We start from the raw sequence: 23710 nt of genomic DNA, 5'->3' as shown, positions 1-23710 counted from the left end.
CCTTGGTGCGCAAGGTGCTTGGTCGACTGTTGGAGCATGACCTGTATGTCAAGGCTGAGAAATGCCTGTTCTTCCAGCAGTCCATCTCCTTCTTAGGATACCGCATTTCCACCTCAGGGGTGGAGATGGAGTGACCGCATTTCAGCCATGCGTAAGTGGCCGACTCTCACCACGGTAAAGGAGGTGCAGCGGTTTCTAGGGTTTGCCCATTACTACCGGAGGTTTATCCGAGGTTTTGGTCAGGTAGCGGCTCCCATTACCTCACTGCTAAAGGGGGGTCCGGTTTGGTTGCAGTGGTCGGCTGAGGCGGATAGGGCTTTTGGTCACCTAAGGGCTCTGTTTACCTTGGCGCCCGTGCTGGCCCATCCGGATCACTCTTTGGGGTTCACGGTGGAGGAGGACGCGTCCGAGGCTGAGATTGGAGCCGTGCTCTCTCAGCGCTCGGGCACGCCACAGAAGCTCCGCCCCTGTGCCTTCTTCTCGAAGAAGCTCAGCCCGGTGAAGCGAAACTATGATGTGTGGGACCGGGAGCTGTTGGCTGTCGTCAAAGCGTTGAAGACGTGGAGACATTGGCTTGAGGGGGTTTTCTGCTGCAGCTGGATTTATAGTGCAAATTATACTGTGACATACCAGTGGAGAATTACAACACAGAATAACAGTACTGCACTCTAAAAATAAAAATGTTGATTCAACATAATTTTGTAACGCTGCAAGAGGATTGTGAGTTTGCTCAACATTTTGGCTGACCCTACAGAAATTCTCAAGTTGAATTGTATGTTCACTCAACTTTACATTTTAGGTTCAGTAAACATACAATTCAATCTGAGAATGTATTCTACCTTATTTGCATATTTCCCAGTGTGCCTTGCCTTTTCCAGTGAATTGTAGTTACCACCCATGACTATATTTGTTAATGACAGAGACATGGTTGTTGAATGGCTTTCATTCCTGTAGCCTTCACCAAGTGAATTATCTTTATAATTCTACTCTTGATGACCATACATCATAAGGCCTTTCATTGAGGGCCAAGTAACACCCTAACACTGTTGTTTGAAACTCCTGTTTTACATGCCACATCAAGCCTGTAAGTAATATGTTGTCTTGAAAAGTGATGTGTAATTCCTATTGGAATCCAGCCAGAGTAAGGATATCCAACAACTGGAACTTTTAATTAATGCGCAACCTGCATTGAGGATGACTGCAGGGGTAGGGAAGATTGATTATTGAGACGATTAGTTTAGAAAAATGTATTATGTTATTTATGTTTGTGTAGCATAAGACTAATCAACTAACAAATGTATGCTACATAACAAAACAGGTATTGAAAAAAACAATTCTGAAAATCAACCTGCAAGAGCATGGTGGGAAATATTGTAATGATGGGTGTGGTTTTGAGCAAACATGAATAAGTAATTTTACTAAACAAGCTTGTTCAAATGCAGCTCACTTTGAGCAGAGTTCAGTAAACAAACTTAAACACATTCGCTCAAATTCTTGTCCTTTTGAAGTCCACTCAACTCACAGAATAACGCAGATTAAGCAGTTGGCTTAGTGTAGGTGGTGTGTGTGTGTGTGGTGTGTGTGTGTGTGTGTGTGTGTGTGTGTGTGTGTGTGTGTGTGTGTGTGTGTGTGTGTGTGTGTGTGTGTGGGGGGGAGGGGACAGAGAGGAAGAGAGAAAGAGAAACAAAAACAGATACTCTTTCTGTCTAAGAGAGCGAGAGAAAGAGAGGAAAGAGAAAGATAGTTTCAACATCAACAAGAGGCTCTTCATTAAATACTATAGATATTTATTTTACTGGGTTTTCTTCCTCTATTTCTTATATTCTTTTCTTTCTACAGTCCACCCTGTCACCCTACTCCTCCTTCTCTGAGTGTTTACCACCCTGTCACCCTACTCCTCCTTCTCTGAGTGTTTACCACCCTGTCACCCTACTCCTCCTTCTCTGAGTGTTTACCACCCTGTCACCCTACTCCTCCTTCTCTGAGTGTTTACCACCCTGTCACCCTACTCCTCCTTCTCTGAGTGTTTACCACCCTGTCACCCTACTCCTCCTTCTCTGAGTGTTTACCATCCTGTCACCCTACTCCTCCTACTCTGAGTGTTTACCATCCAGTCACCCTACTCCTCCTTCTCTGAGTGTTTACCATCCTGTCACCATACTCCTCCTTCTCTGAGTGTTTACCATCCTGTCACCATACTCCTCCTTCTCTGAGTGTTTACCACCCTATCACCCTACTCCTCCTTCTCTGAGTGTTTACCACCCTACTCCTCCTTCGCTGAGTGTTCACCACCCTACTCCTCCTTCTCTGAGTGTTTAACACCCTGTCACCCTACTCCTCCTTCTCTGAGTGTTTACCATCCTGTCACCCTACTCCTCCTTCTCTGAGTGTTTACCACCCTACTCCTCCTTCTCTGAGTGTTTACCACCCTGTCACCCTACTCCTCCTACTCTGAGTGTTTACCATCCAGTCACCCTACTCCTCCTTCTCTGAGTGTTTACCATCCTGTCACCATACTCCTCCTTCTCTGAGTGTTTACCATCCTGTCACCCTACTCCTCCTACTCTGAGTGTTTACCATCCAGTCACCCTACTCCTCCTTCTCTGAGTGTTTACCATCCAGTCACCCTACTCCTCCTTCTCTGAGTGTTTACCATCCTGTCACCCTACTCCTCCTTCTCTGAGTGTTTACCATCCTGTCACCCTACTCCTCCTTCTCTGAGTGTTTACCACCCTACTCCTCCTTCTCTGAGTGTTTACCACCCTGTCACCCTACTCCTCCTTCTCTGAGTGTTTACCACCCTACTCCTCCTTCTCTGAGTGTTTACCATCCTGTCACCCTACTCCTCCTTCTCTGAGTGTTTACCATCCTGTCACCCTACTCCTCCTTCTCTGAGTGTTTACCACCCTGTCACCCTACTCCTCCTTCTCTGAGTGTTTACCACCCTGTCACCCTACTCCTCCTACTCTGAGTGTTTACCACCCTGTCACCCTACACCTCCTTCTCTGAGTGTTTACCACCCTGTCACCCTACACCTCCTTCTCTGAGTGTTTACCACCCTACTCCTCCTTCTCTGAGTGTTTACCACCCTGTCACCCTACTCCTCCTACTCTGAGTGTTTACCATCCTGTCACCCTACTCCTCCTTCTCTGAGTGTTTACCACCCTGTCACCCTACTCCTCCTTCTCTGAGTGTTCACCAACCTGTCACCCTACTCCTCCTACTCTGAGTGTTTACCAACCTGTCACCCTACTCCTCCTTCTCTGAGTGTTTACCACCCTGTCACGCTACTCCTCCTACTCTGAGTGTTTACCATCCTATCACCCTACTCCTCCTTCTCTGAGTGTTTACCACCCTACTCCTCCTTCTCTGAGTGTTTACCACCCTGTCACCCTACTCCTCCTACTCTGAGTGTTTACCATCCTGTCACCCTACTCCTCCTTCTCTGAGTGTTTACCACCCTACTCCTCCTTCTCTGAGTGTTTACCACCCTGTCACCCTACTCCTCCTACTCTGAGTGTTTACCACCCTACTCCTCCTTCGCTGAGTGTTCACCACCCTACTCCTCCTTCGCTGAGTGTTTAACACCCTGTCACCCTACTCTGGCTTTTCACTAGGTTCAGACCCTGGGCCCTTTGTAATGGAATCTGAGGCTCTGTGTAAATCAAATCTAATTGAGTTGTGTGTCAGTGGAGCTCACGTCACCTGCTACTAAGGGACAGAGATGTTGAAACAACAATACTTTATAAGAAATAGAATTGTGCTTAAGAGAAAGTATTCAGCTGTTACTGTCAAAGGACTGTCAAAGGACAATATTCAGCCACTACTGTTGAGGCAACAAACATTTCAGCTGTTAGGCTATCATCAATGTGTGGACAAAAACACCATTACATATTAATAACATGTAAGACCATTACATATTAATAACATGTAAGACCATTACATATTAATAACATGTAAGACCATTACATATTAATAACATGTAAGACCATTACATATTAATAACATGTAAGTCCATTACTTATTAGCGATATTAACATGCTCTGTCTTACTGCGGGGTGAAGTGGTGTTTTGACTTATCCTGGACACTCAGGACAGCCTTTTCTGATTGAATACCCCACAGGGCAGTAAGCACTACTGAGGTCAGTGTCATGGTATAAGGTTAGGGTTAGGACTGGGTAAGGTTGTAGTGTCAATGTGATTTACTCACATCTGTCCCTGTGGCACGGTCAAGTTGAGATTACTCAGGACTTTGAGTTCACCGTACGACCGACACACTTCCCGACACCGGATCGCCGAACCCCCCAGTCCCGGGGAGGGGGGAGCTTCCTCGTCTGCCTTCATCCTTCCCTCCGCCAACTGGACGAAGAAAAACAAATGTAAAAAAATCAATCACCCACAGCATTATGGCCCAGCGTTGTGATTAGGGTTTCTTTCCCAAAATTCCCAGGTTTTCCAGAAACCCCAGTTAGAAGATTCATGGAATCAGGAAGGAATAAGCAGGAAATCCAGGAATCCTCCAACCAGGGTTTCAGGAAAACCTGGGAATTTGGGTAAAGTTACCTGAATGTTGCAGCCCTACTAGCAATTGAGGGAGAACAGCCGGCGACTATGGTTACGGGGCAAGTGTACTACCACCTATGCCATTAAGGGTCTCTTTGCAACAACTTTTATGGTTCTTTGTGGTTAGCGGAAAAGTACTGGTTGTTTGAGAAGGGAGTGGTCTAAAGATAGGAATGTATGTGTGTATTATAAAAGGACTGAGTATTCATTTTTTACTTTAGTGCACTCACGAATAAAGATCTTTGAACCTTTTTTATAAAATCTGAGACTTTGCCCAATTATTAGTGATCCCAGAGTCTTACAAACCTAGGGGAATTGGTTAAAGATTAAATGCATGATTGGAATCGAAAATTCCCTTAACACACATACAAGGAAAACACACCAGGCTGCGTTACAAAGGGCACCACCATATTCCATACGTAGTGCACTACTTTTGACCAGAGCCCATATAGGACCCTGGTCAAAAGTAGTGCACTATATCGAAAATAGGATGCCATTTGGGATGCAGTCCAACTAAGGACTTGCTCATTACGGACAACAGAAAGTGAACTAAATGACATCTTCTCAGCAACAGCTGCCATGAATCTGTGTCTGTGTTGTGTAGTAGACCTGTGTTGAAATATTATTGGAAAATCATTTCAAATGCTTTCTCTGTGCTTGATTGATCTTGCCTGGCTTAATGGGACCAATAGAATAGTCCCACAACTGTAAACCCTGCCCATCTGGCACTCTAGGCAGGCTAAAGCAAACGCTCAAAGTATTTGAGAGATTTCAAAACAGAATATGAACCCAGTTCTGGTGGTGGTGTGCCTGTAACTTGGCCTGCATTGAATCTAGGTCGTAGAGCAACCCCGACTGGCATCCTATTCCCTACGTGGTCTATATAGGGAATAGGGTACCATTTTGGATGCACCCTGGGTCAAAATCATCTTTAATCCCTGCCTCCTTTCCTTGGCTTCCCCTGTTTCATTCTCCCTTTCTCTGTGTTGGCTTCCCCGTTCTCCCTCACATAATCCAGCATCTTTCATTCCACCGTGAAGAGATTATAGGGAAACCACTCCGTAATATGACTCATTTGATCAAGGTCACCTTCTTTAACACAATTCCACATGGCAGCATATGTACAGAAAGGAACTGTTGTTATAATAGTAATAGCCAGGACATTGTTGTACTGTAATAACATTGTAATATAGGATATTGATAAGTGAGACATTATAAAGCCTATCTACATAGACAGACGTATTCATTCACTGTAAGGGAATTTGTCCATGGTTCTATTCTTTCTGCTTGAAGTTCAACGTTTTTATTAATCAAATTGCAGACCGCAAATGATCTGAAATACTTGATATTAACAGATTAAAGACTCCAGTTCACGTTTAAAGAAGCCCCATAAAAATAAGAAAAAGGAAAAAATATATAATTTGAGCCATCCAACAAGATGTTGAAGTAAACTACTGTGTACACCAGATTACTTAAAATGAAGAAAAAAATGGAAGCCAGGTAGACTACATTTGATGCTAATGACAAGTGTCATACCCATTCGTCGTTATTATTTCTGATACTCACTGATACCGGTACTGTACCATACGTTTAACCTAACTAATCTTTGAAAGAGGGACAACCACAAACTATATAAAAATACGAAAACACAAGCTGAAGGCTTAATTTAGCCAACTAGGAAAACAACGTGTCCAACATTGTGACAGGAACTCACCTGAAATAGTCCCTCTAGTCAAGTAGAAGTCCAGTAGCCTATTGGGGATGAAGAGCAACAATGTAGCCACCTGCACTGTGCCTGTGTGAGTCTGCCGAGCCAACAGTGTAGGAAGGCTATATTGTAACGTGGTCGAGCAGGTTGGGTTTCGAGAAGGGAGAATCCTCTCTCTGGAATAAATGCACCTGTTATTCTACTACTAAATTACATTAACAGAGAATTAGCGAGACAAATTATAAACTAGAAGAAACAAACCACGAGCCTCCTACCACGACACCTTCCTATGATTTTCTTCAGTTTAGGTGGCCTATATATGGCAGCGGGATTCCATCGTAATAAACGGAGCAGCCATATATCCTGTTCTAACCGTAACAGCTAATTCATTTATAGGAGCAATAACATTCCAACTGGTGCCGGTTCGCTCTTTCGTGAATCTGCAGTGCATTTATCCAAAGCTACCTTATCCTGTCTGCTATAATCACAATCCGATACAGAATATAGAACAAGCTTTCGCTCTCCAATCATCTTGTAGGGAAAAACTACCTTACAGAGAGCCTGCCAACTTCCGCTTCACAGCACCTCCAAAACGGAGCATGTCGGACTCTGTCGGTTTCCTCAACTAGCGCATTTAGCCTTCAAATGACCATGAATTCGGCAGCGAAAGCGTCATGCATGCATGACCTGTGATGCGTGTTGGTGCCTGGCTATTTTTATCCAGCGGTTGGCTACATGCCGGTATAGCCAGCTGCTAGGTTTTCATGCCATTTCAAATCAATGCTTCTTTTATAAACGCCGCAAACATTCCATGTTTATGCCCACAGGAACGGAATTCAAACACGCGTCTCTTTTTATTACATCACTATATTTCCCCACATCCTAAGGATGTCCCTGTTCACTGGGCCTATAGTGCTTTTTCTGAAATGCTAATTGTCTATGGAGTTCTTTCAACATAGACATGTCAACGTTAGCCGTATTGCATTGTCAGATCTTCCATAAAATACCTCACTAAATAATGCCACCACGTATCCGGCTTACAAACTTTGCATACCTGCTCCTCCATCTCGGTGCATTCGGGCGGTCCTCCTGTCGTCGCAGCATCATCCGCGGCTGCTGCCTCCGTGGCCATGTTCGTCGATTGGCGGGAGATGCATCCAGCCTCAGCCCCCCAGCAGATGGCCTCTCACTAAAATCAATAGGCAACTATCTCCATCTACTGGCCGTGAAGGAAGGGGAACTAGGAAAGGTGTCTGAAAACAGACCAATACTTTTTTTATTAGCAAGCATCAAATGCAAACAATACAGGCAATCGTACAAAAATGTATAAACATGTTCAGTAACATCTGACCACACAAAACAGAGCCAATTAATTTACATAATATAAACGGAAAAGAGCCTTCGGCCAAATTAAGATTCTGTGTCCGAAAATTTCAGACGAGACAATTCTTTTTCGAATGGGAGTTAAAAAAAATGTGTGCATCAACTATATCGTTTTTGGTCGTCCGTGTCTAAACCACCACTCTGTGAGACTGGGACTTCATGTGAGGGTGGTGGGATGTCTCTAAACCGGAGGTATGTCTTCAGTAGGGAAGGAAGAGGAAGCTGCTGCACCACATCGGTCTGCATCAGAACCACTGAACCCAACTCTTCCCTGACCCGCAGCCTGCAGAGATGAGAGAGGCCACACACTCTAGATAGAGATAGAGAGAGAGGACACACACGTTGGAATTAAAATAGGTCACTTTAAAAAGCATCTGCTGAATGACAAAAATGTAATGTGTCCATGTTATTGTGTGTTACCTAGCCTTAACAGGGCTACCCCTGCCCCTCCAACCTAACCTTCACAGGGCTACCCCTGCCTCTTCAACCAAGCCTTCACAGGGCTGCCCTCCAACCTAGCCTTCACAGGGCTACCCCTGCCCCTCCAACCTAGCCTTCACAGGGCTACCCCTGCCCTTCAGCCTAGCCTTCACAGGGCTGCCCCTCCAACCTAGCCTTCACAGGGCTACCCCTGCCCTTCAGCCTAGCCTTCACAGGGCTACAGCTGCCCTTCCAATTAGCCTTCACATGGCTACCCCTATGCCCTCCAACAAAGCCTTCACAGGGCTACTGCCCCTCTAACCAAGCCTTCAAAGGGCATGGCTGCAGCTGTAAATCCAGGAGTGGCCTCCATTGCCACCAAAAGACTCACAAGTAAAGGAAACAGGCACGATGGACAACCATAAGCAAGTAAATGTGTGTCTTACATGTTAGATGCTGGATGCAGCAGTAGGGAGGGCTCCAGTCCTGCCTGCAGTAGTGGGGGGAGCCAGTAGGAAGCATAGAATAACTGACTGAGGCCCTCACACAACAGTCCACATAACTCCTCTCCAGTAAGAATGCTCCCATTCGGCTGCTCTGGTTTGGAGAGGCTCCTGCTCGGCTGCTCTGGTCTGGAGAGGCTCCTGCTCGGCTGCTCTGGTCTGGGTATGCCCCTGTGTTTGAGGATGTACTGCATCTCCTCTGATTCACAACAGGTCAGAATGTAGAACCATATCTGTTCTGTGTGTGTGTGTGTGTGTGTGTGTGTGTGTGTGTGTGTGTGTGTGTGTGTATGACTGTTTACCTTAAGAGCAGCCTGATGAAGGCAGGATCTCTTGGAGCCATAGTGTCTTGTGTATGTTCCATTGACCTCTGCCCCTTCCCGGACCAGCAACTCCACCATCTCTGTGTGTCCAGCGTCTACAGCTACACAGACCATCCAATAACATTTGTTGTAAAACTTCTAATAAGGTTGACGAAGTCCTTCTGTTGTGTGTGTGTTACCTGAGTATAGAGGACAGGACATAGAGATGCTGTCAGCTGGCTTGTTGGGGGTCAGCGTCTGTTTCAAGGAGGAGTTGGACCACTTCCAGGTGTCCATTCTGAGCAGCCATGTACAGCGCCGACTGACCCGCATCTGTCAGAGTGTTCACGTAGGCAAGGCAACCAAGGGAAGAGCTTGCTGCACCGAGCCAATGGAAAGAGGATCCTCTTTAGCCATTTGAGGTGCACTTTCAGGTGCCAAGTAGGCTCGGGCGGTGTACCGTATACCGGGCTATTTGGAAAAAGCCCCGGGATGATTTAAAAAAAAAAAACCTTCGTAACTATTTATTTGAAGTTTATTTTAAAACATTTGAATATCTGTATCTACTTTTTAAGTAAATACCTGGAGTCAACTTGTGCAATACATTAGGAGATGAAGAAGATCAAGTTGTTCATTTCAACTGTCACAATGTTTCATTATGAAGCTTACCAGTCTTCCCCAGTCATGTGCTGTTTGTTTACTCACTGTTATGCAGCATAGGCCAGCAGCATGCCACCCTGCATCCCACTGCTGCTTGCCTCTGAAGCTAAGCAGGGTCGGTCCCTGGATGGGAGACCAGATGCTGCTGGATGTTGCTTTGGAGGGCCAGTAGGAGGCACTCTTTCTCTGGTCTAACAAATTGGTCAATAAAGATTCAATGGCATTTATTGTAAGAGTAGGGGTGTTAACCTCGGTGTCCTGGCTAAATTCCTAATCTGGCCCTCATACCATCACGGACACCTAATCATCCCCAGCTTCCAATTGGCTCATTCATCTTCCCTGTAACTATTCCCCAGGTCGTTGCTGTAAATGAGAATGTGTTCTCAGTCAACATACCTGGTAAAAAAAATAAAAATGTAATTACATTATGGAATTCACAACTAAATATCTTATAGCTATTAAGTTAACTGTCTAACGTGCTAAACACTCTGCAGTTGTGCATTTGGTTTGCTAGTTAGCTAGCTACACTATATATACACACAAAAGTATGTGGACACCCCTTCAAATTAGTGGATTCAGCTATTTCAGCCACACCCGTTGCTGACGAGCACACAGCCATGCAATCTCCATAGACAAACTTTGGCAGTAGAATGGCCTTACGGAAGAGCTCAGTGACTTTCAACGTAGGACCGTCATAGGATGCCATCTTTCCAACAAGTCAGTTCGTCAAATTTCTGCCCTGATATAGCTGCCCCGGTCAACTGTAAGTGTTGTTATTGTGAAGTGGAAACGTCTAGGAGCAACAACGGCTCAGCCGTGAAGTGGTAGGCCACACAAGCTCACAGAACTGGACCGCTGAGTGCTGAAGCGTGTAGGGCAGGGCTGCCCAACCCTCTTCCTGGAGATCTACCGTCCTGTGGGTTTTCAGTCCAACTCTAACTTAACACACCTGCTTCTACTAATTAGCTGCTCAACAAGACCTTAACTAGCTGAATCAGATATGCTAAATTAGGGTTGGACTGAAAACCTACAGGACAGTAGATCTCCAGGAGGGTTGGGCAGCCCTGGTGTAGGGTGTAAAAATTGTCTGTCCTCGGTTGCAACACTCCCTACTGAGTTCCAAACTGCCTCTGGAAGCAATGTCAGCACAAGAACTGTTCATCAGGAGCGTCATGAAATGTCTTTCCATGGCCGAGCAGCCGCACACATGCCTAAGATCACCATGCGCAATGCCAAGCGTAGCCTGGAGTGGTGTATAGCTCGCCACCATTGGACTCTGGAGCAGTGGAAACGCGTTCTCTGGAGAGATGATTCAAGCTTCACTATCTGACAGTCCGACAGACGAATCTGAGTTTGGCGGATGCCAGGAGAACGCTACCTGCCCGAATGCATTGTGCCAACTGTAAAGTTTTCCGGAGGAGGAATAATGGTCTGTGGCTGTTTTTCATGGTTCAGGCTAGGCCCCTTAGTTCCAGTGAAGGAAATCTTAACGCTACAGCATAGATTGACATTCTAGACTCTGTGCTTCCAACTTTGTCAACAGTTTGGGAAAGGCCCTTTCCTGTTTCAGCATGACAATACCCCTGAGGTCCATACATAAATGGTTTGTCGAGATCAGTGTGGAAGAACTTGACTGGCCTTCACAGAGCCCTGACCTCAACTTCATCGAAAACCATTGGGTTGAATTCTAATACTGTCTGTGAGCCAGGCCTAATCATCCAACATCAATACGGAAAAGAAAAAAAAATGTACGAAATGTATGCATTCACTACTGTAAGTCGCTCTGGATAAGAGCGTCTGCTAAATGACTCAAATGTAAATGTAAATCAGTGCCAGACCTCACCTAATGCTCGTGGCTAATTGGAAACAAGTTCCTGCAGCAATGTTCCAACATCTAGTGGAAAAGCCTTCCCAGAAGAGTGGAGGCTGTTGTTGCAGCAAAGGGGAACTAACTTCACATTATTGCCCATGATTTTGAAATGAGATGTTCGACGAGCAGGTGTCCACATACTTTTGGTTGTGTAGTGTAAGTGTTTAGCTTCCTCCAAAATCAAGCATTCACTTGGTAACATCAGAGAATCCCCTCCTGGATCAAGAGCCTTGCTGTCTAATAGTTGCTTTGTGCGTGCAGCGAACTGAGTAGTATTTTTTAGTTACTAGTATACTTGTATAGTTTAGGTCTGAGATTGTAAAATGTTTGCAAAGCACTCGTTAGCATTTAGTTAGCGTTCTCTATGGGATTTTAAAATGTGCTAACCAACGGATTACTGAGTATCAGTGGTGTTTAAAAACAGCACCCCTTGTGTTCAGTGCCGGTATTACCGAATAACCCTGTATGGCTCAAGGTAGGTATGATGGCATGACAATCTGGATACTGCCCAAGCCTAGAGCCAATACAGATACAAAGAGAAGTCAAACCCTACCAGCAGCAATTGTTAGCTCACTGCACACATTCTGTGTTGCCAGCAGCTGCTGCCTCGTGGAGGGTGGTCCAGCCACCGTCATCCTGGCTGTCCACACTGCAGCCAAGCAGGATCAGATACAACACGCGGCTGATGTTCCCCTCACATGCTGCCATGGCAAGGCTGGGCAGTGTGTCACCGTCACGGTCGGTAACGTCCATCTTCCTTTCCTCTTCCTGATCAACTCTGACGTTACTTCTCTCTAGCTAGAAGAGGTAGCTGGTAAGAAATCTCTCTGTGTGAGAGAGTTTGCGTGTGTGTGTGTGTGTGTGTGTGTGTGTGTGTGTGTGTGTGTGTGAGAGAGAGAGTTTGTTTGTGTGTGTGTGTGTGTTAGAGTTTGTACTGTGATGTGAAGATGAGACAGACAAACAGACAGAGAGAGAGCAGGATATCTCTCCTCCATTGTGAGCTTGAGACTATGTATGTATGTATGTATGTATGTATGTATGTATGTATGTATGTATGTATGTATGTATGTATGTATGTATGTATGTATGTATGTATGTATGTATGTATATTTGTATGTATGTCTGTGTGTATGTATGTATGTAAACTCAGCAAAAAAAGAAACGTCCCTTTTTCAGGACCTTGTCTTTCAAAGATAATTCATAAAAATACAAATAACTTCACAGATCTTCATTGTTGCTTGTTCAATGAACCATAAGCAATTCATGAACATGAACCCGTGGAACTGTCACGGCTGTTTAAATGATTGGACCAAAATGCAGCATCTGTTTCGTTCCACATATTTATTAGACTGTGAAACTTAATGCAATACCAAAATAAACTGAAGGCCAAAACAACAAACTGTGACGCAGGAGGAACAAACACAACTCACAAAATATAATCACCCACAAAAAACAGGTGGGACAAACATCAACTTAAATATGACCTCCAATTAGAGACAACGATAACCGGCTGCCTCTAATTGGAGGTCATGCCAAACAAAAACCAACATTTAAATACAAAACTAGAAACTGAACATAGAAATACAAAAACAGACGAACACCCCCTGTCACGCCCTGACCTACTCTACCATAGAAAATAACAACTTACTATGGTCAGGACATGACAGAAACGGTCGTTAAGACACTAACAGCTTACAGACGGTAGGCAATTAAGGTCACAAAACTTAGGACACCAAAGAGGCCTTTCTACTGATTCTGAAAAACACCAAAGAAAGATGCCCAAGGTCCCTACTCATCTGCGTGAACGTGCCTTAGGCATGCTGCAAGGAGGCATGAGGACTGCAGATGTGGCCAGGGGAAAAAAATTGCAATGTCAGTACTGTGAGACGCCTAAGACAGCGCTACAGGGAGACAGGACGATCAGCTGATCGTCCTCGCAGTGGCAGACCACGTGTAACAACACTTGCACAGGATCAGTACATCCGAACATCACACCTGGGGGACAGGTACAGGATGGCAACAACAACTGCCCGAGTTACACCAGGAATGCACAATCCCTCCATCAGTGCTCAGACTGTTCGCAATAGGCTGAGAGAGGCTGGACTGAGGGCTTGTAGGCCTGTTGTAAGGCAGGTCCTCACCTCGCCTATGGGCACAAACCCACCGTCGCTGGACCAGACAGGACTGGCAAAAAGTGCTCTTCACTGACGAGTCGCGGTTTTGTCTCACCAGGGGTGATAGCCGGATTCGCGTTTATCGTCGAAGGAATTTCGAGTGTTACACCGAGGCCTGTACTCCGGAGCGGGATCGATTTGGAGGTAGAGGGTCCGTCATGGTCTGGGACGGTGTGTCACAGCATCATCAGACTGAGCTTGTTGTCGTTGCAGGCAATCTCAACGCTTTGCGTTACAGGGAAGACATCCTCCTCCCTCATGTGGTACCCTTCCTACAGGCTCATCCTGACATGACCCTCCAGCATGACAATGCCACCAGCCATACTGCTCATTCTGTGTGTGATTTCCTGCGAGACAGGAATGTCAGTGTTCTGCCATCGAAGAGCCCGGATCTAAATCCCATTGAGCACGTCTGGGACCTGTTGGATCGGAGGGTGAGGGCTAGGGCCATTCCCCCCAGAAATGTCTGGGAACTTGCTAGTGCCTTGGTGGAGTGGGGTAACATCTCACAGCAAGAACTGGCAAATCTGGTGCAGTCCATGAGGAGGATGCACTGCAGTATTTAATGCAGCTAGTGGCCACTGCAGATACTGACTGTTACTTTTGATTTTGACCCCCCTTTGTTCAGAGACACATTATTCCATTTCTGTCAGTCACATGTCTGTGGAACTTGTTCAGTTTATGTGTCAGTTGTTGAATCTTATGTTCATACAAATATTTACACATGTTAAGTTTGCTGAAAATAAACGCAGTTGACAGTGAGAGGACGTTTCTTTTTTTGCTGAGTTTATGTACAGTATTTTTATTTGTGTGTGTGTCTGTGTGTGTGTGTGTGTGTGTGTGTGTTACCTCTGTACATGATGCATCGTAGGGCTTCAGAAGCGTAGGTCTGGGGCAGGGCCAGACTGATGTAACGTAGTGGATAGGGGATGCACTCCACAGGCCAGATTATACCTGTAGGGAGAGGAGGAAAGAGAGAGTCTTAGAGAAACAGAGAGTCTTAGAGAAAGAGAGAGTGAGATGTGTGTGTGTGTGTGTGTGCTGTTTTTCTCACTCTTTGTGAGGCTCAGAAGACAGAGACATATCCTAAACTGAACTGCTTTGGCAACATGGATTTTCTTCCAAGAAAATGTTATTTTCAGAAAGAGTAATAGAACTGAACTGAATAGGATTTAATTCAACTTTATTGAGAGAACATGGAAGACACTATTGTAGTTTTGGATAGTTACGGAAATCAAATCCCCTAAAACGTACCACTGACTATTGAGGTAAAAGACAGTGTGTGTGTGTGTGTCTCTGTGTGCTAGCGTGTGTACGTGCATCCGTGTGTGAGTGTGTGACGTACCACTGACGATGAGGTTGGGGTAGAAGATACCAAGGGCAGCTTGGGTGGCGTTCTGTTCGTCATCGATGGCGGATGAGATGACCAGACCAAAGGAAGTGCCTGTTATGCCCTGCAGCACGATCAGAGATATAACCAATACCAGGCTCCCCTCATTAGGAATCTGGAGGGAGCTGGAGGAGGGGGGAGGGGGAGAGGAGGGGGGAGGGAGGGAGGGAAGGAGGGAGGAAGGGGAGGGAGGGGGAGAGGAGGGGGGAGGGAGGGAAAGAGAGAGGGGAAGGAAAGCGAGAGTTGGAGGAGGGGGAGAAGGAAGGAGAGAGAGAGGAGAGGGGTTGGAGGAGGAGAGAGTAAAAAGTGAGAGAAAGAGAGTGAATATGTGGGAGGGGAGGAGAGAGTAAAAAGTGAGAAAGACAGAAAAGGAGGGATGGTAATAAGAGAGAGGAAGGTGAAAGAGCATGTCATGTTATTCAGTGATATAGTGTCTGTTACATAAGGCCCTGACTCTTTCTATTGTCACAATACAGAGGCCTGTGTGTGTGTGTGTGTGTTACCTTAAAGACAAGCAGCATTAAGATCAGTAGTAGAACGATCTGGACACTGATGATAATCAGCTGGGAGATGAGATACGCCAGCACGGTCTCCATTGAACTCACACCTGGGGGGGAATGAGGAATAGAGAGAAAGAGAGAGAGTAAGGAGAGAGAGAGAAGAAGAAAGAGAGGGATAGAGAGAGAGAGAGAGTAAGGAGAGAGAGAAGAAGAAAGAGAGGGATAGAGAGAGAGAGAGAAGAAAGAGAGGGATAGAGAGAGAGAAGGAGGAATAGAGAGAAAGAGAAGAAAGAGAGGGATAGAGAGAGAGAGAGAGAGAGGAGTAAGAAGGAGAGAGAAAAGAAGAGGGAGAGGTAGAGAGAGAGAGTGAGGGTAGGAAGAACATTGAGGAAAAGGGAGAAGCAATGTATTTAGTTTTTCATAATGTGGGGCCCATGGTGATTTAGCTAAATAGTCAATTATTGGACTGAGCCTATCTGCATTGAGCCTATCTGCATTGAGCCTATCTGCACTGACCCTATCTGCACTGACCCTATCTGCACTGAGCCTATCTGCATTGAGCCTATCTGCATTGAGCCTATCTGCACTGAGCCTATTTGCACTGAGCCTATTTGCACTGAGCCTATTTGCACTGAGCCTATCTGCACTGAGCCTATCTGCACTGAGCCTATCTGCACTGAGCCTATCTGCACTGAGCCTATCTGCACTGAGCCTATCTGCACTGAGCCTATTTGCACTGAGCCTATCTGCATTGAGCCTATTTGCACTGACCGTACACCGTACACACTCACTAGACTATATATACACACTCACACATACTACATTGACACACCCACACAAAACCCAACGACACTCTCACATCAAAACTATGAAATAACACATATGGAATCATGTAGTAACCAGAAAAGTGTTAAACAAATCTAAATATATTTTATATTTGAGATTCTTCAAAGTAACAATCCTCTGCCAAATACTGTACAGAAAATGACCATTGTGATGAATCAACTAGTTTTAGGCACTGTTATCATGTCGTTAGGAGTAGACGCTTGGCTGTCAGAATAATGAATGCGGTAGTCTTCCAACATGGCCGCCAGGAGGCGTCGTACGTCAACTGCAAGCCCTCTATAGTGCACTATGGGCTCAGATCATCGTCTGTGTACTGACCAGTATTGACCACTAGGGGAAGATGGTGGATCATTCTGATCAAAATCTAATCACATTTTATTTGTCACATGCACGTATCTGGTGTACACTACTGTGATATGCTTGCTTATGAGCCCTTCCCAACAATGTATGCAGAGTTAAAAAATAATAATAGAAATAAAAATTGAATGAATTATACTGAACAAAAATCTAAACGCAACATGCAAAAATTTCTACGATTTTACTGAGTTTCAGTTCATATAAGGAAATCAGTCAATTGAAATAAATTCATTAGGCCCTAATCTATGGATTTCACATCACTGGGCAGAGGTGCAGGCATGGGTGGGCCTGAGAAAGCATGGGCCCACCCACTGGGAATCCAGGCCCAGACAATCAGAATGATTTTTTCCCCCACAAAAGAGCTTTATTACAGACAGAAATACCCCTCAATTTCATCTGCGGGTGGCTGGTCTCAGACACAGGTGAAGAAGCAGGATGTGGAGGTTCTGGGTTGGCGTGGTTACACGTGGTCTACGGTTGTGAGGCCAGTTGGAAATTAACGTTACATTCTCTGGCAACAGCTCTGGTGGACATTCCTGCAGAACTTGAGACATCTGTGGCATTGTGTTGTGACAAAACTGCACATTTGAGTGGCATTTTATTGTCCCCAGCACAAGGTGCACCTGTGTCATGATCATGCTGTTTAATCAGCTTCTTGATATGCCACAATTGTCAGGTGGATGAATTATCTTGGCAAAGGAGAAATGCTCACTAACAGGGACGTAAACAAATTTGTGCACAACATTTGAGAGCAATAAGCTTTTTGTGCATATGGAAAATGTCTGGGATCTTTTATTTCATGAAACATGTTGCTTTTATGTTTTTGTTCAGTATAGTTGTGTGTATGTTTTAAGCTAAGGATCCAATCTCCTGCTTTCAGACATTTCACCACCTAGATTACGAGGCTTAGATTTGCATCCAAAAATGTCATGTCAGCACAAAGCATGTACAACATCTAGTATAATGATTAGCCTCATATACATAGTCTACAGCTGAACAATATGTCAACAGTGTGTGAGTTAAGCTATTCTCTGCTTCAGCAGCATAATGTCAACGGCTGCATTGCAAATGCCCAGAAGACTAATGCCATCATGCTATTGGCCAGCGGTTCCCAACTCCGGTCCTCGAGTACCCCCTCCCAACAGTACAGTTTTATTGGAACTGTGGACAAACACACCTGATTCAACTTGTCAACTAATCATCAGGCCCTCAATAAGTTGAATCAGGTTTGTTTATCCTGGGCTACAACAATGTGTGCTGTTGGGGGAATTGGAGGACTGGAGTTGGGAACCACTGCTGTAGGTCTATGGATGCATTGGTGTTGCATGCCATTATCAGCTGTAAAATGGATCACAAAAAATAGTGACAATCAAATCAAACTAATTGGAGAGGTAATGTTCATTTGAGAATAGAACACAGAAACAGACAAATTCCTCTTTATTACAGGATTGTGATCTGTGATTAATCAACATCAACACTAGCTCATCTTGAATAATAGTTACGTTAACACTTAACTGCAAAAATCAACACTTTCATATAATGTCAAAGTGTACAAGTATGCTAACTCCTATGTAAAGGTTAGACATTTTAGTAACACGTATGCTATTATTATTAAAACAATTTCAGGTGAACAAAAAAAATGTCAATACCAGAGGTGTCCAACATCGCTCCACTGATCCCTGATCTACTTCTGTTCCAGTCCAGCTTTAGTACACTTATTAACTCATTATCCACTGATCCCTGATCTACTGGGGGAGCAGACTTCTGTTCCAGTCCAGCTTTAGCACACCTGATTATTAATTCATTAGGTTTGATACATTGAATCAGGTGTGTTAGTGCAGGGCTGGAACAGAACCCTGCACACCCAGCATGGTCTGCCTGCTCCAGTTGTAATGGGTTTATACATTGTATGACTATTAAACTATTTTTCTTCACAAAAACGTGCTAATATATAATCCATGGTATATTCTCTTGAGACATTAATTAGGACCTCTTCATCTGCAGACAGGGTTTCACAGCTCTGAGGATCTGAGGACAGACAACATTGAAAAGAAACAGGCAGCATTATACTCGAGTTAGACAGCCCTGAATATTATGTTGCGCCATCTCTCTGTCCTCAGTATCTCACTAGGGACTGGAGAATAATTTCATAATGTCCTCCCACAAAGGTACTACTACTATCCAGAGTAGCCTACTCTCTGTTCTCTGACAGCTGGAACTGCTAGCTAATCCGTTCACCCTCTTCCATGGCTGTTAGCTACCTACCTAGCTACAAATGCATTTGGAGTTACAATGATAAATACATCAAGATAGCTAACAAGCTAATATGAAGTTAGCAAACTGGTGATATTTTATTCACCTAGTTAGTTACAGTATACAGTATGTAAAGTTAGCTAGCTAGCGAACATTACGTTAGCAGCTAATTTGAGTTAGCCGTGCACACTTAGTTTCTGTAGCAAGCTAGCTAATAATACTTTTTTTTATTTATTTTCAACATATATTTACTTACTTGAATAGGTTCTCCCACTGACTCCGTTTTCTTGGTCTTTAGAAAAAAACTGAATAATGGGAAATCTTCCAGAAGTTTCCGGTGGTAGCAAAACGCAGCCAGCCATGTGGATGATTGGAGGACTTTCATCAGACTTGAGTTTGGTCTTCCAACATGGGGGTTGCTAGGTGATTTGTGACGTACTTGCAAGCCCTCTATAGGATGCTGTTTGGGACGCTCAGCCCAGGTCAAAATTTAAGCACTAAATAGGGAATAGGGTGCCATTTTGTTACCCACTGTGTGAACTTTGACCTCTTACCTGAGACCCAGCACCTTTCCATTAGCCCCTCCTTCCTCTCTATCACGAAGGAGAGAGCCGTCAAGCCCACTGCCAAGTAGAAAGTGATGCTGTGTAGAGAGAGAAGGCGTGCGGGAGAGAGAGAAGAAGGGAAGGGAGAGAATGAGGGGGAGCGAGAAGGAGGGAGGGCGTAGAATGAGGGAGAAGGGAGGGGGAGAGAGGAGGAGGGAGGGGGTAGAATGAGGGAGACAGAGGGGGAGAGAGAAGGAGGGAGGGGGTAGAATGAGGGAGACGGGAGGGGGAGAGAGGAGGGAGGGGGTAGAATGAGGGAGACGGGAGGGGGAGAGAGAAGGAGGGAGGGGGTAGAATGAGGGAGACGGGAGGGGGAGGGAGACGGGAGGGGGAGAGAGAAGGAGGGAGGGAGGGGGTAGAATGAGGGAGACGGGAGGGAGGGAGGGGGTAGAATGAGGGAGACGGGAGGGGGAGGGAGACGGGAGGTGGAGAGAGAAGGAGGGAGGGAGGGGGTAGAATGAGGGAGACGGGAGGGGGAGAGAGAAGGAGGGAGGGGGTAGAATGAGGGAGACGGGAGGGGGAGAGAGAAGGAGGGAGGGAGGGGGTAGAATGAGGGAGACGGGAGGGGGAGAGAGAAGGAGGGAGGGGGTAGAATGAGGGAGACGGGAGGGGGAGAGAGAAGGAGGGAGGGGGTAGAATGAGGGAGACGGGAGGGGGAGAGAAGGAGGGAGGGGAGAGAGAAGGAGGGAGGGAGGGGGTAGAATGAGGGAGAAGGGAGGGGGAGAGAGAAGGAGGGAGGGGGTAGAATGAGGGAGACGGGAGGGGGAGAGAAGGAGGGAGGGGAAAGAGAAGGAGGGAGGGGGTAGAATGAGGGAGAAGGGAGGGGGAGAGAGAAGGAGGGAGGGGGTAGAATGAGGGAGAAGGGAGGGGGAGAGAGAAGGAGGGAGGGGGTAGAATGAGGGAGAAGGGAGGGGGAGAGAGAAGGAGGGAGGGGGTAGAATGAGGGAGAAGGGAGGGGGAGAGAGGAGGGAGGGGGTAGAATGAGGGAGAAGGGAGGGGGAGAGAGGAGGGAGGGGGTAGAATGAGGGAGAAGGGAGGGGGAGAGAGAAGGAGGGAGGGGGTAGAATAAGGGAGAAGGGAGGGGGAGAGAGAAGGAGGGAGGGGGTAGAATAAGGGAGAAGGGAGGGGGAGAGAGAAGGAGGGAGGGGGTAGAATGAGGGAGAAGGAGAGAGGGGGTAGAATGAGGGAAGGAGAGAAGGGGAAAATAAGGATAAATTGAGAGAATAAAAAGAGGAAACATGAGGAAGTTATATGGAGTAGAGAGAGAGAGACAGGAGAGAGACAGACAGGAGAGAGACAGACAGGAGAGAGACAGACAGGAGAGAGACAGACAGGAGAGAGACAGACAGGAGAGAGAGAGGGAGAGAGAGAGACAGAAAGAGAGAGAGCGACAGGGAGAGAGTAAGAGGGGGGAAACCATAAGACATACAGTATTTTAACAGATTATCATCTTTGTCTCAGTAAAGCTGACTAGGTTCAGACGTGGACTGAATCTGTACCTCAGAACGGCTCCTGGTGTCACAAACGTGGTGAAGTCTGAGTTCATGCTGCCATAGATGGGCTCCTCAAACTGGAAAGAGAAACGGGACAAAGAGAAAGTGAGCAAAATGGGTTAAAAAAGAGAAATGTGACACAGAAATAGTAAGTGAAATATTTTCCCCCTATGCACAGTACATCTGTGTATTCATCAGGAAGAGATCAAACATTTGTATACATTCAACAATACTGGTTACATTGTTGTCTTGGGAAGACAACAGCTTGTCTATATCAGACACTAGCAAGGCAAGTGGATGTGGATGGCAGAATACTATCAACACAGGGCTTGCTTCCCAAATGGCACCCTATTCCCTACACAGGTGTAACGGTTGTCATCAGGAATGGAGGACCAAAACGCAGCAGGAATGTGGATGCTCATCTTGTATTTATTTTTTTAAAAACAAAGTGAACACCAAAATAACAAAATGAAGAACTTACAAACAACAAAACAGTCTTGTCACGCTCACACACGCAAAACAAGAAACAATCTCCCACAAACACTAAACCAAACAATTACCCATATATAGGACTCTCAATCAGAGGCAACGAGAAAGCACCTGCCTCCAATTGAGAGTCCAACCCCCCATTAACCTACACATAGAAATACACCAACCCAGAAAGAACATAGAAGTACAAAACATAGAACATAAACCAAAACCCGGAAATAATAAATCAAACGCCCTACTAAATAAACCACCACCCCGAACCACATAAAACAAATACCCTCTGCCACGTCCTGACCAAACTACAATAACAAATAACCCTTATACTGGTCAGGACGTGACAATAGGACACTACTTTTGACCACGGCCCTGGTGACCATTTGGGACGTAACCAGGGATTTAAGGGGATTGTCATACCTTGACAGGAAGAGAGAGCAGGTAAGACCTGCTACTCATCTTATACTGGACAAAACCCTGAGGAGGGAACAGAGAGGCAGAAGCCATATAAATAATAACACGAACACTCTCAAAAGTCAAATAACTCATCCAAAACAGTATCATTCGTCACCTAATGACAAAACAAGAAAAGGGAACTCTGGTGTACCTCAAAGGCATCTTTAATTTTTTTCTGAAGCATTAAGGCGATTTGTCGATCTGGAGAAAATACATTAAAAAGTTAAAACAATGTCACCATAAGTTTGACTATCATCACTTGAAAAATGTTTGATCTATTTCAATGATTTGAACGTTTACAGTATTTGGAATAAAACTAATCAATCATTTACTTTGAAAAGCATTCAAAATCCATTTCCATTACCTGGAAGATGAGCCATCATTCAGAATACCCCCACAGTATTGTAAAACAGTTACACTAACACCTAAAGGTCAATTTCACAGCCAAACTATCTATGCTATTTTATTGACATTATATTCTATTCTAACAGTATTCAGATCTATTCTATTCTATTGGCATTCTATTTTAACAGTGTTCTATTCTATTCAGATCTATTATATTCTAACAGTGTTCTATTCTATTCAGATCTATTACATTCTATTCTAAAAGTGTTCTATTCTATTCAGATCAACTATATTCTATCAGTATTCTATTCTATTCCAACAGTGTTCTATTCTATGCAGATCTATTCTATCGGCATTCTATTCTAACAGTGTTCTATTCTATTCAGATCTATTCTATTGGCATTCTATTCTATTCTAACAGTGTTCTATTCTATTCAGATCTACTGTATTCTATCGGTATTATATTCTATTCTAACAGTGTTCCATTCTATTCAGGTTAATTCTATCAGTATTCTATTCTAACAGTGTTCTATTCTATTCAGATCTATTCTATTCTAACAGTGTTCTATTCTATTCAGATCTATTCTAACAGTGTTCTATTCTATTCAGCTCTATTCTAACAGTGTTCTATTCTATTCAGATCTATTCTATTCTATCGGCATTCTATTATATTCTAATAGTGTTCTATTCTATTCAGATCTATTCTATTCTAACAGTGTTCTATTCTATTCTAGCGGTATTGTATTCTACTCTATTTGAAGGTACATTCTGGAACACTGTCACAGGCCAGCAGACTGCGGAGTGAGAGCTTACTGGTCAGGTCCAACCAGACGTGCACCGACCCTCCATCCACTACCTCCTTAGAGACCTGACGCTGGATCACCCTGCATAATACAACACACACCACAGAACAGAGACATGATACAGTAAGGATCCTGTATAATACAACACACACCACAGAACAGAGACATGATACAGTAAGGATCCTGTATAATACGACACACACCACAGAACAGACATGATACAGTAAGGATCCTGTATAATACAACACACACCACAGAACAGACATGATACAGTAAGGATCCTGTATAATACAACACACACCACAGAACAGACATGATACAGTAAGGATCCTGTATAATACAACACACACCACAGAACAGACATGATACAGTAAGGATCCTGTATAATACAACACACACCACAGAACAGACATGATACAGTAAGGATCCTGTATAATACAACACACACCACAGAACAGACATGATACAGTAAGGATCCTGTATAATACAACACACACCACAGAACAGAGACATGATACAGTAAGGATCCTGTATAATACAACACACACCACAGAACAGACATGATACAGTAAGGATCCTGTATAATACAACACACA

The 23710-nt window shown here is 44.8% G+C and overlaps 2 protein-coding genes across 5 annotated transcripts in view; both read right to left on the bottom strand.

Moving 5' to 3' along the window:
- The window catches only part of abch1 (ATP-binding cassette, sub-family H, member 1), an 80161-nt gene extending 72709 nt beyond the window's left edge, over positions 1 to 7452 (bottom strand). The window contains exons 1-3 of one of the 4 annotated variants that reach the window (XM_082978735.1): positions 6821 to 6989; positions 6278 to 6315; positions 4211 to 4359 (exon numbers count right to left, since the gene is read on the bottom strand). In XM_082978735.1, the coding sequence (XP_082834861.1) occupies positions 4211 to 4344 (134 nt within the window). In that variant the 5' untranslated portion in view covers positions 4345 to 4359; positions 6278 to 6315; positions 6821 to 6989. The other 3 variants (XM_082978728.1, XM_082978709.1, XM_082978718.1) reach the window with 3 other exon arrangements.
- Positions 7453 to 14433: 6981 nt separating this feature from the next.
- LOC145881556 (ABC transporter G family member 20-like) lies at positions 14434 to 23254 on the bottom strand. The gene is made up of 8 exons (XM_082978695.1): positions 23125 to 23254; positions 22118 to 22167; positions 21931 to 21987; positions 21034 to 21104; positions 19484 to 19572; positions 15477 to 15580; positions 14929 to 15098; positions 14434 to 14537 (listed from the first exon to the last, which is right to left on the bottom strand). Exons 2-7 carry the CDS (start codon positions 22148 to 22150, stop codon positions 15081 to 15083), a joined length of 372 nt encoding a protein of 123 aa, XP_082834821.1. The 5' UTR covers positions 22151 to 22167; positions 23125 to 23254; the 3' UTR covers positions 14434 to 14537; positions 14929 to 15080.
- Positions 23255 to 23710: the final 456 nt, after the last annotated feature.

Source organism: Salmo salar, chromosome 01 (assembly GCF_965601325.2).
Source record: "Salmo salar chromosome 01, fSalSal1, whole genome shotgun sequence".
Classification (NCBI taxonomy): Eukaryota; Metazoa; Chordata; class Actinopteri; order Salmoniformes; family Salmonidae; genus Salmo; species Salmo salar.
This window is presented reverse-complemented; position numbering and strand designations above follow the sequence as displayed.

Bases quoted from the DNA above. Each gene is read 5' to 3' on its own strand.
- LOC145881556 (XM_082978695.1), bottom strand. From the start codon at position 22,150: ATGCTTCAGAAAAAAATTAAAGATGCCTTTGAG. The intron at 21,105-21,930 runs GTATGACAATCC...TTCTCTTTCCAG, and splicing joins TGCTCTCTCTTCCTGTCAAG to TTTGAGGAGCCCATCTATGG. The intron at 19,573-21,033 runs GTACAGATTCAG...CTCTCTACACAG, and splicing joins ACACCAGGAGCCGTTCTGAG to CATCACTTTCTACTTGGCAG.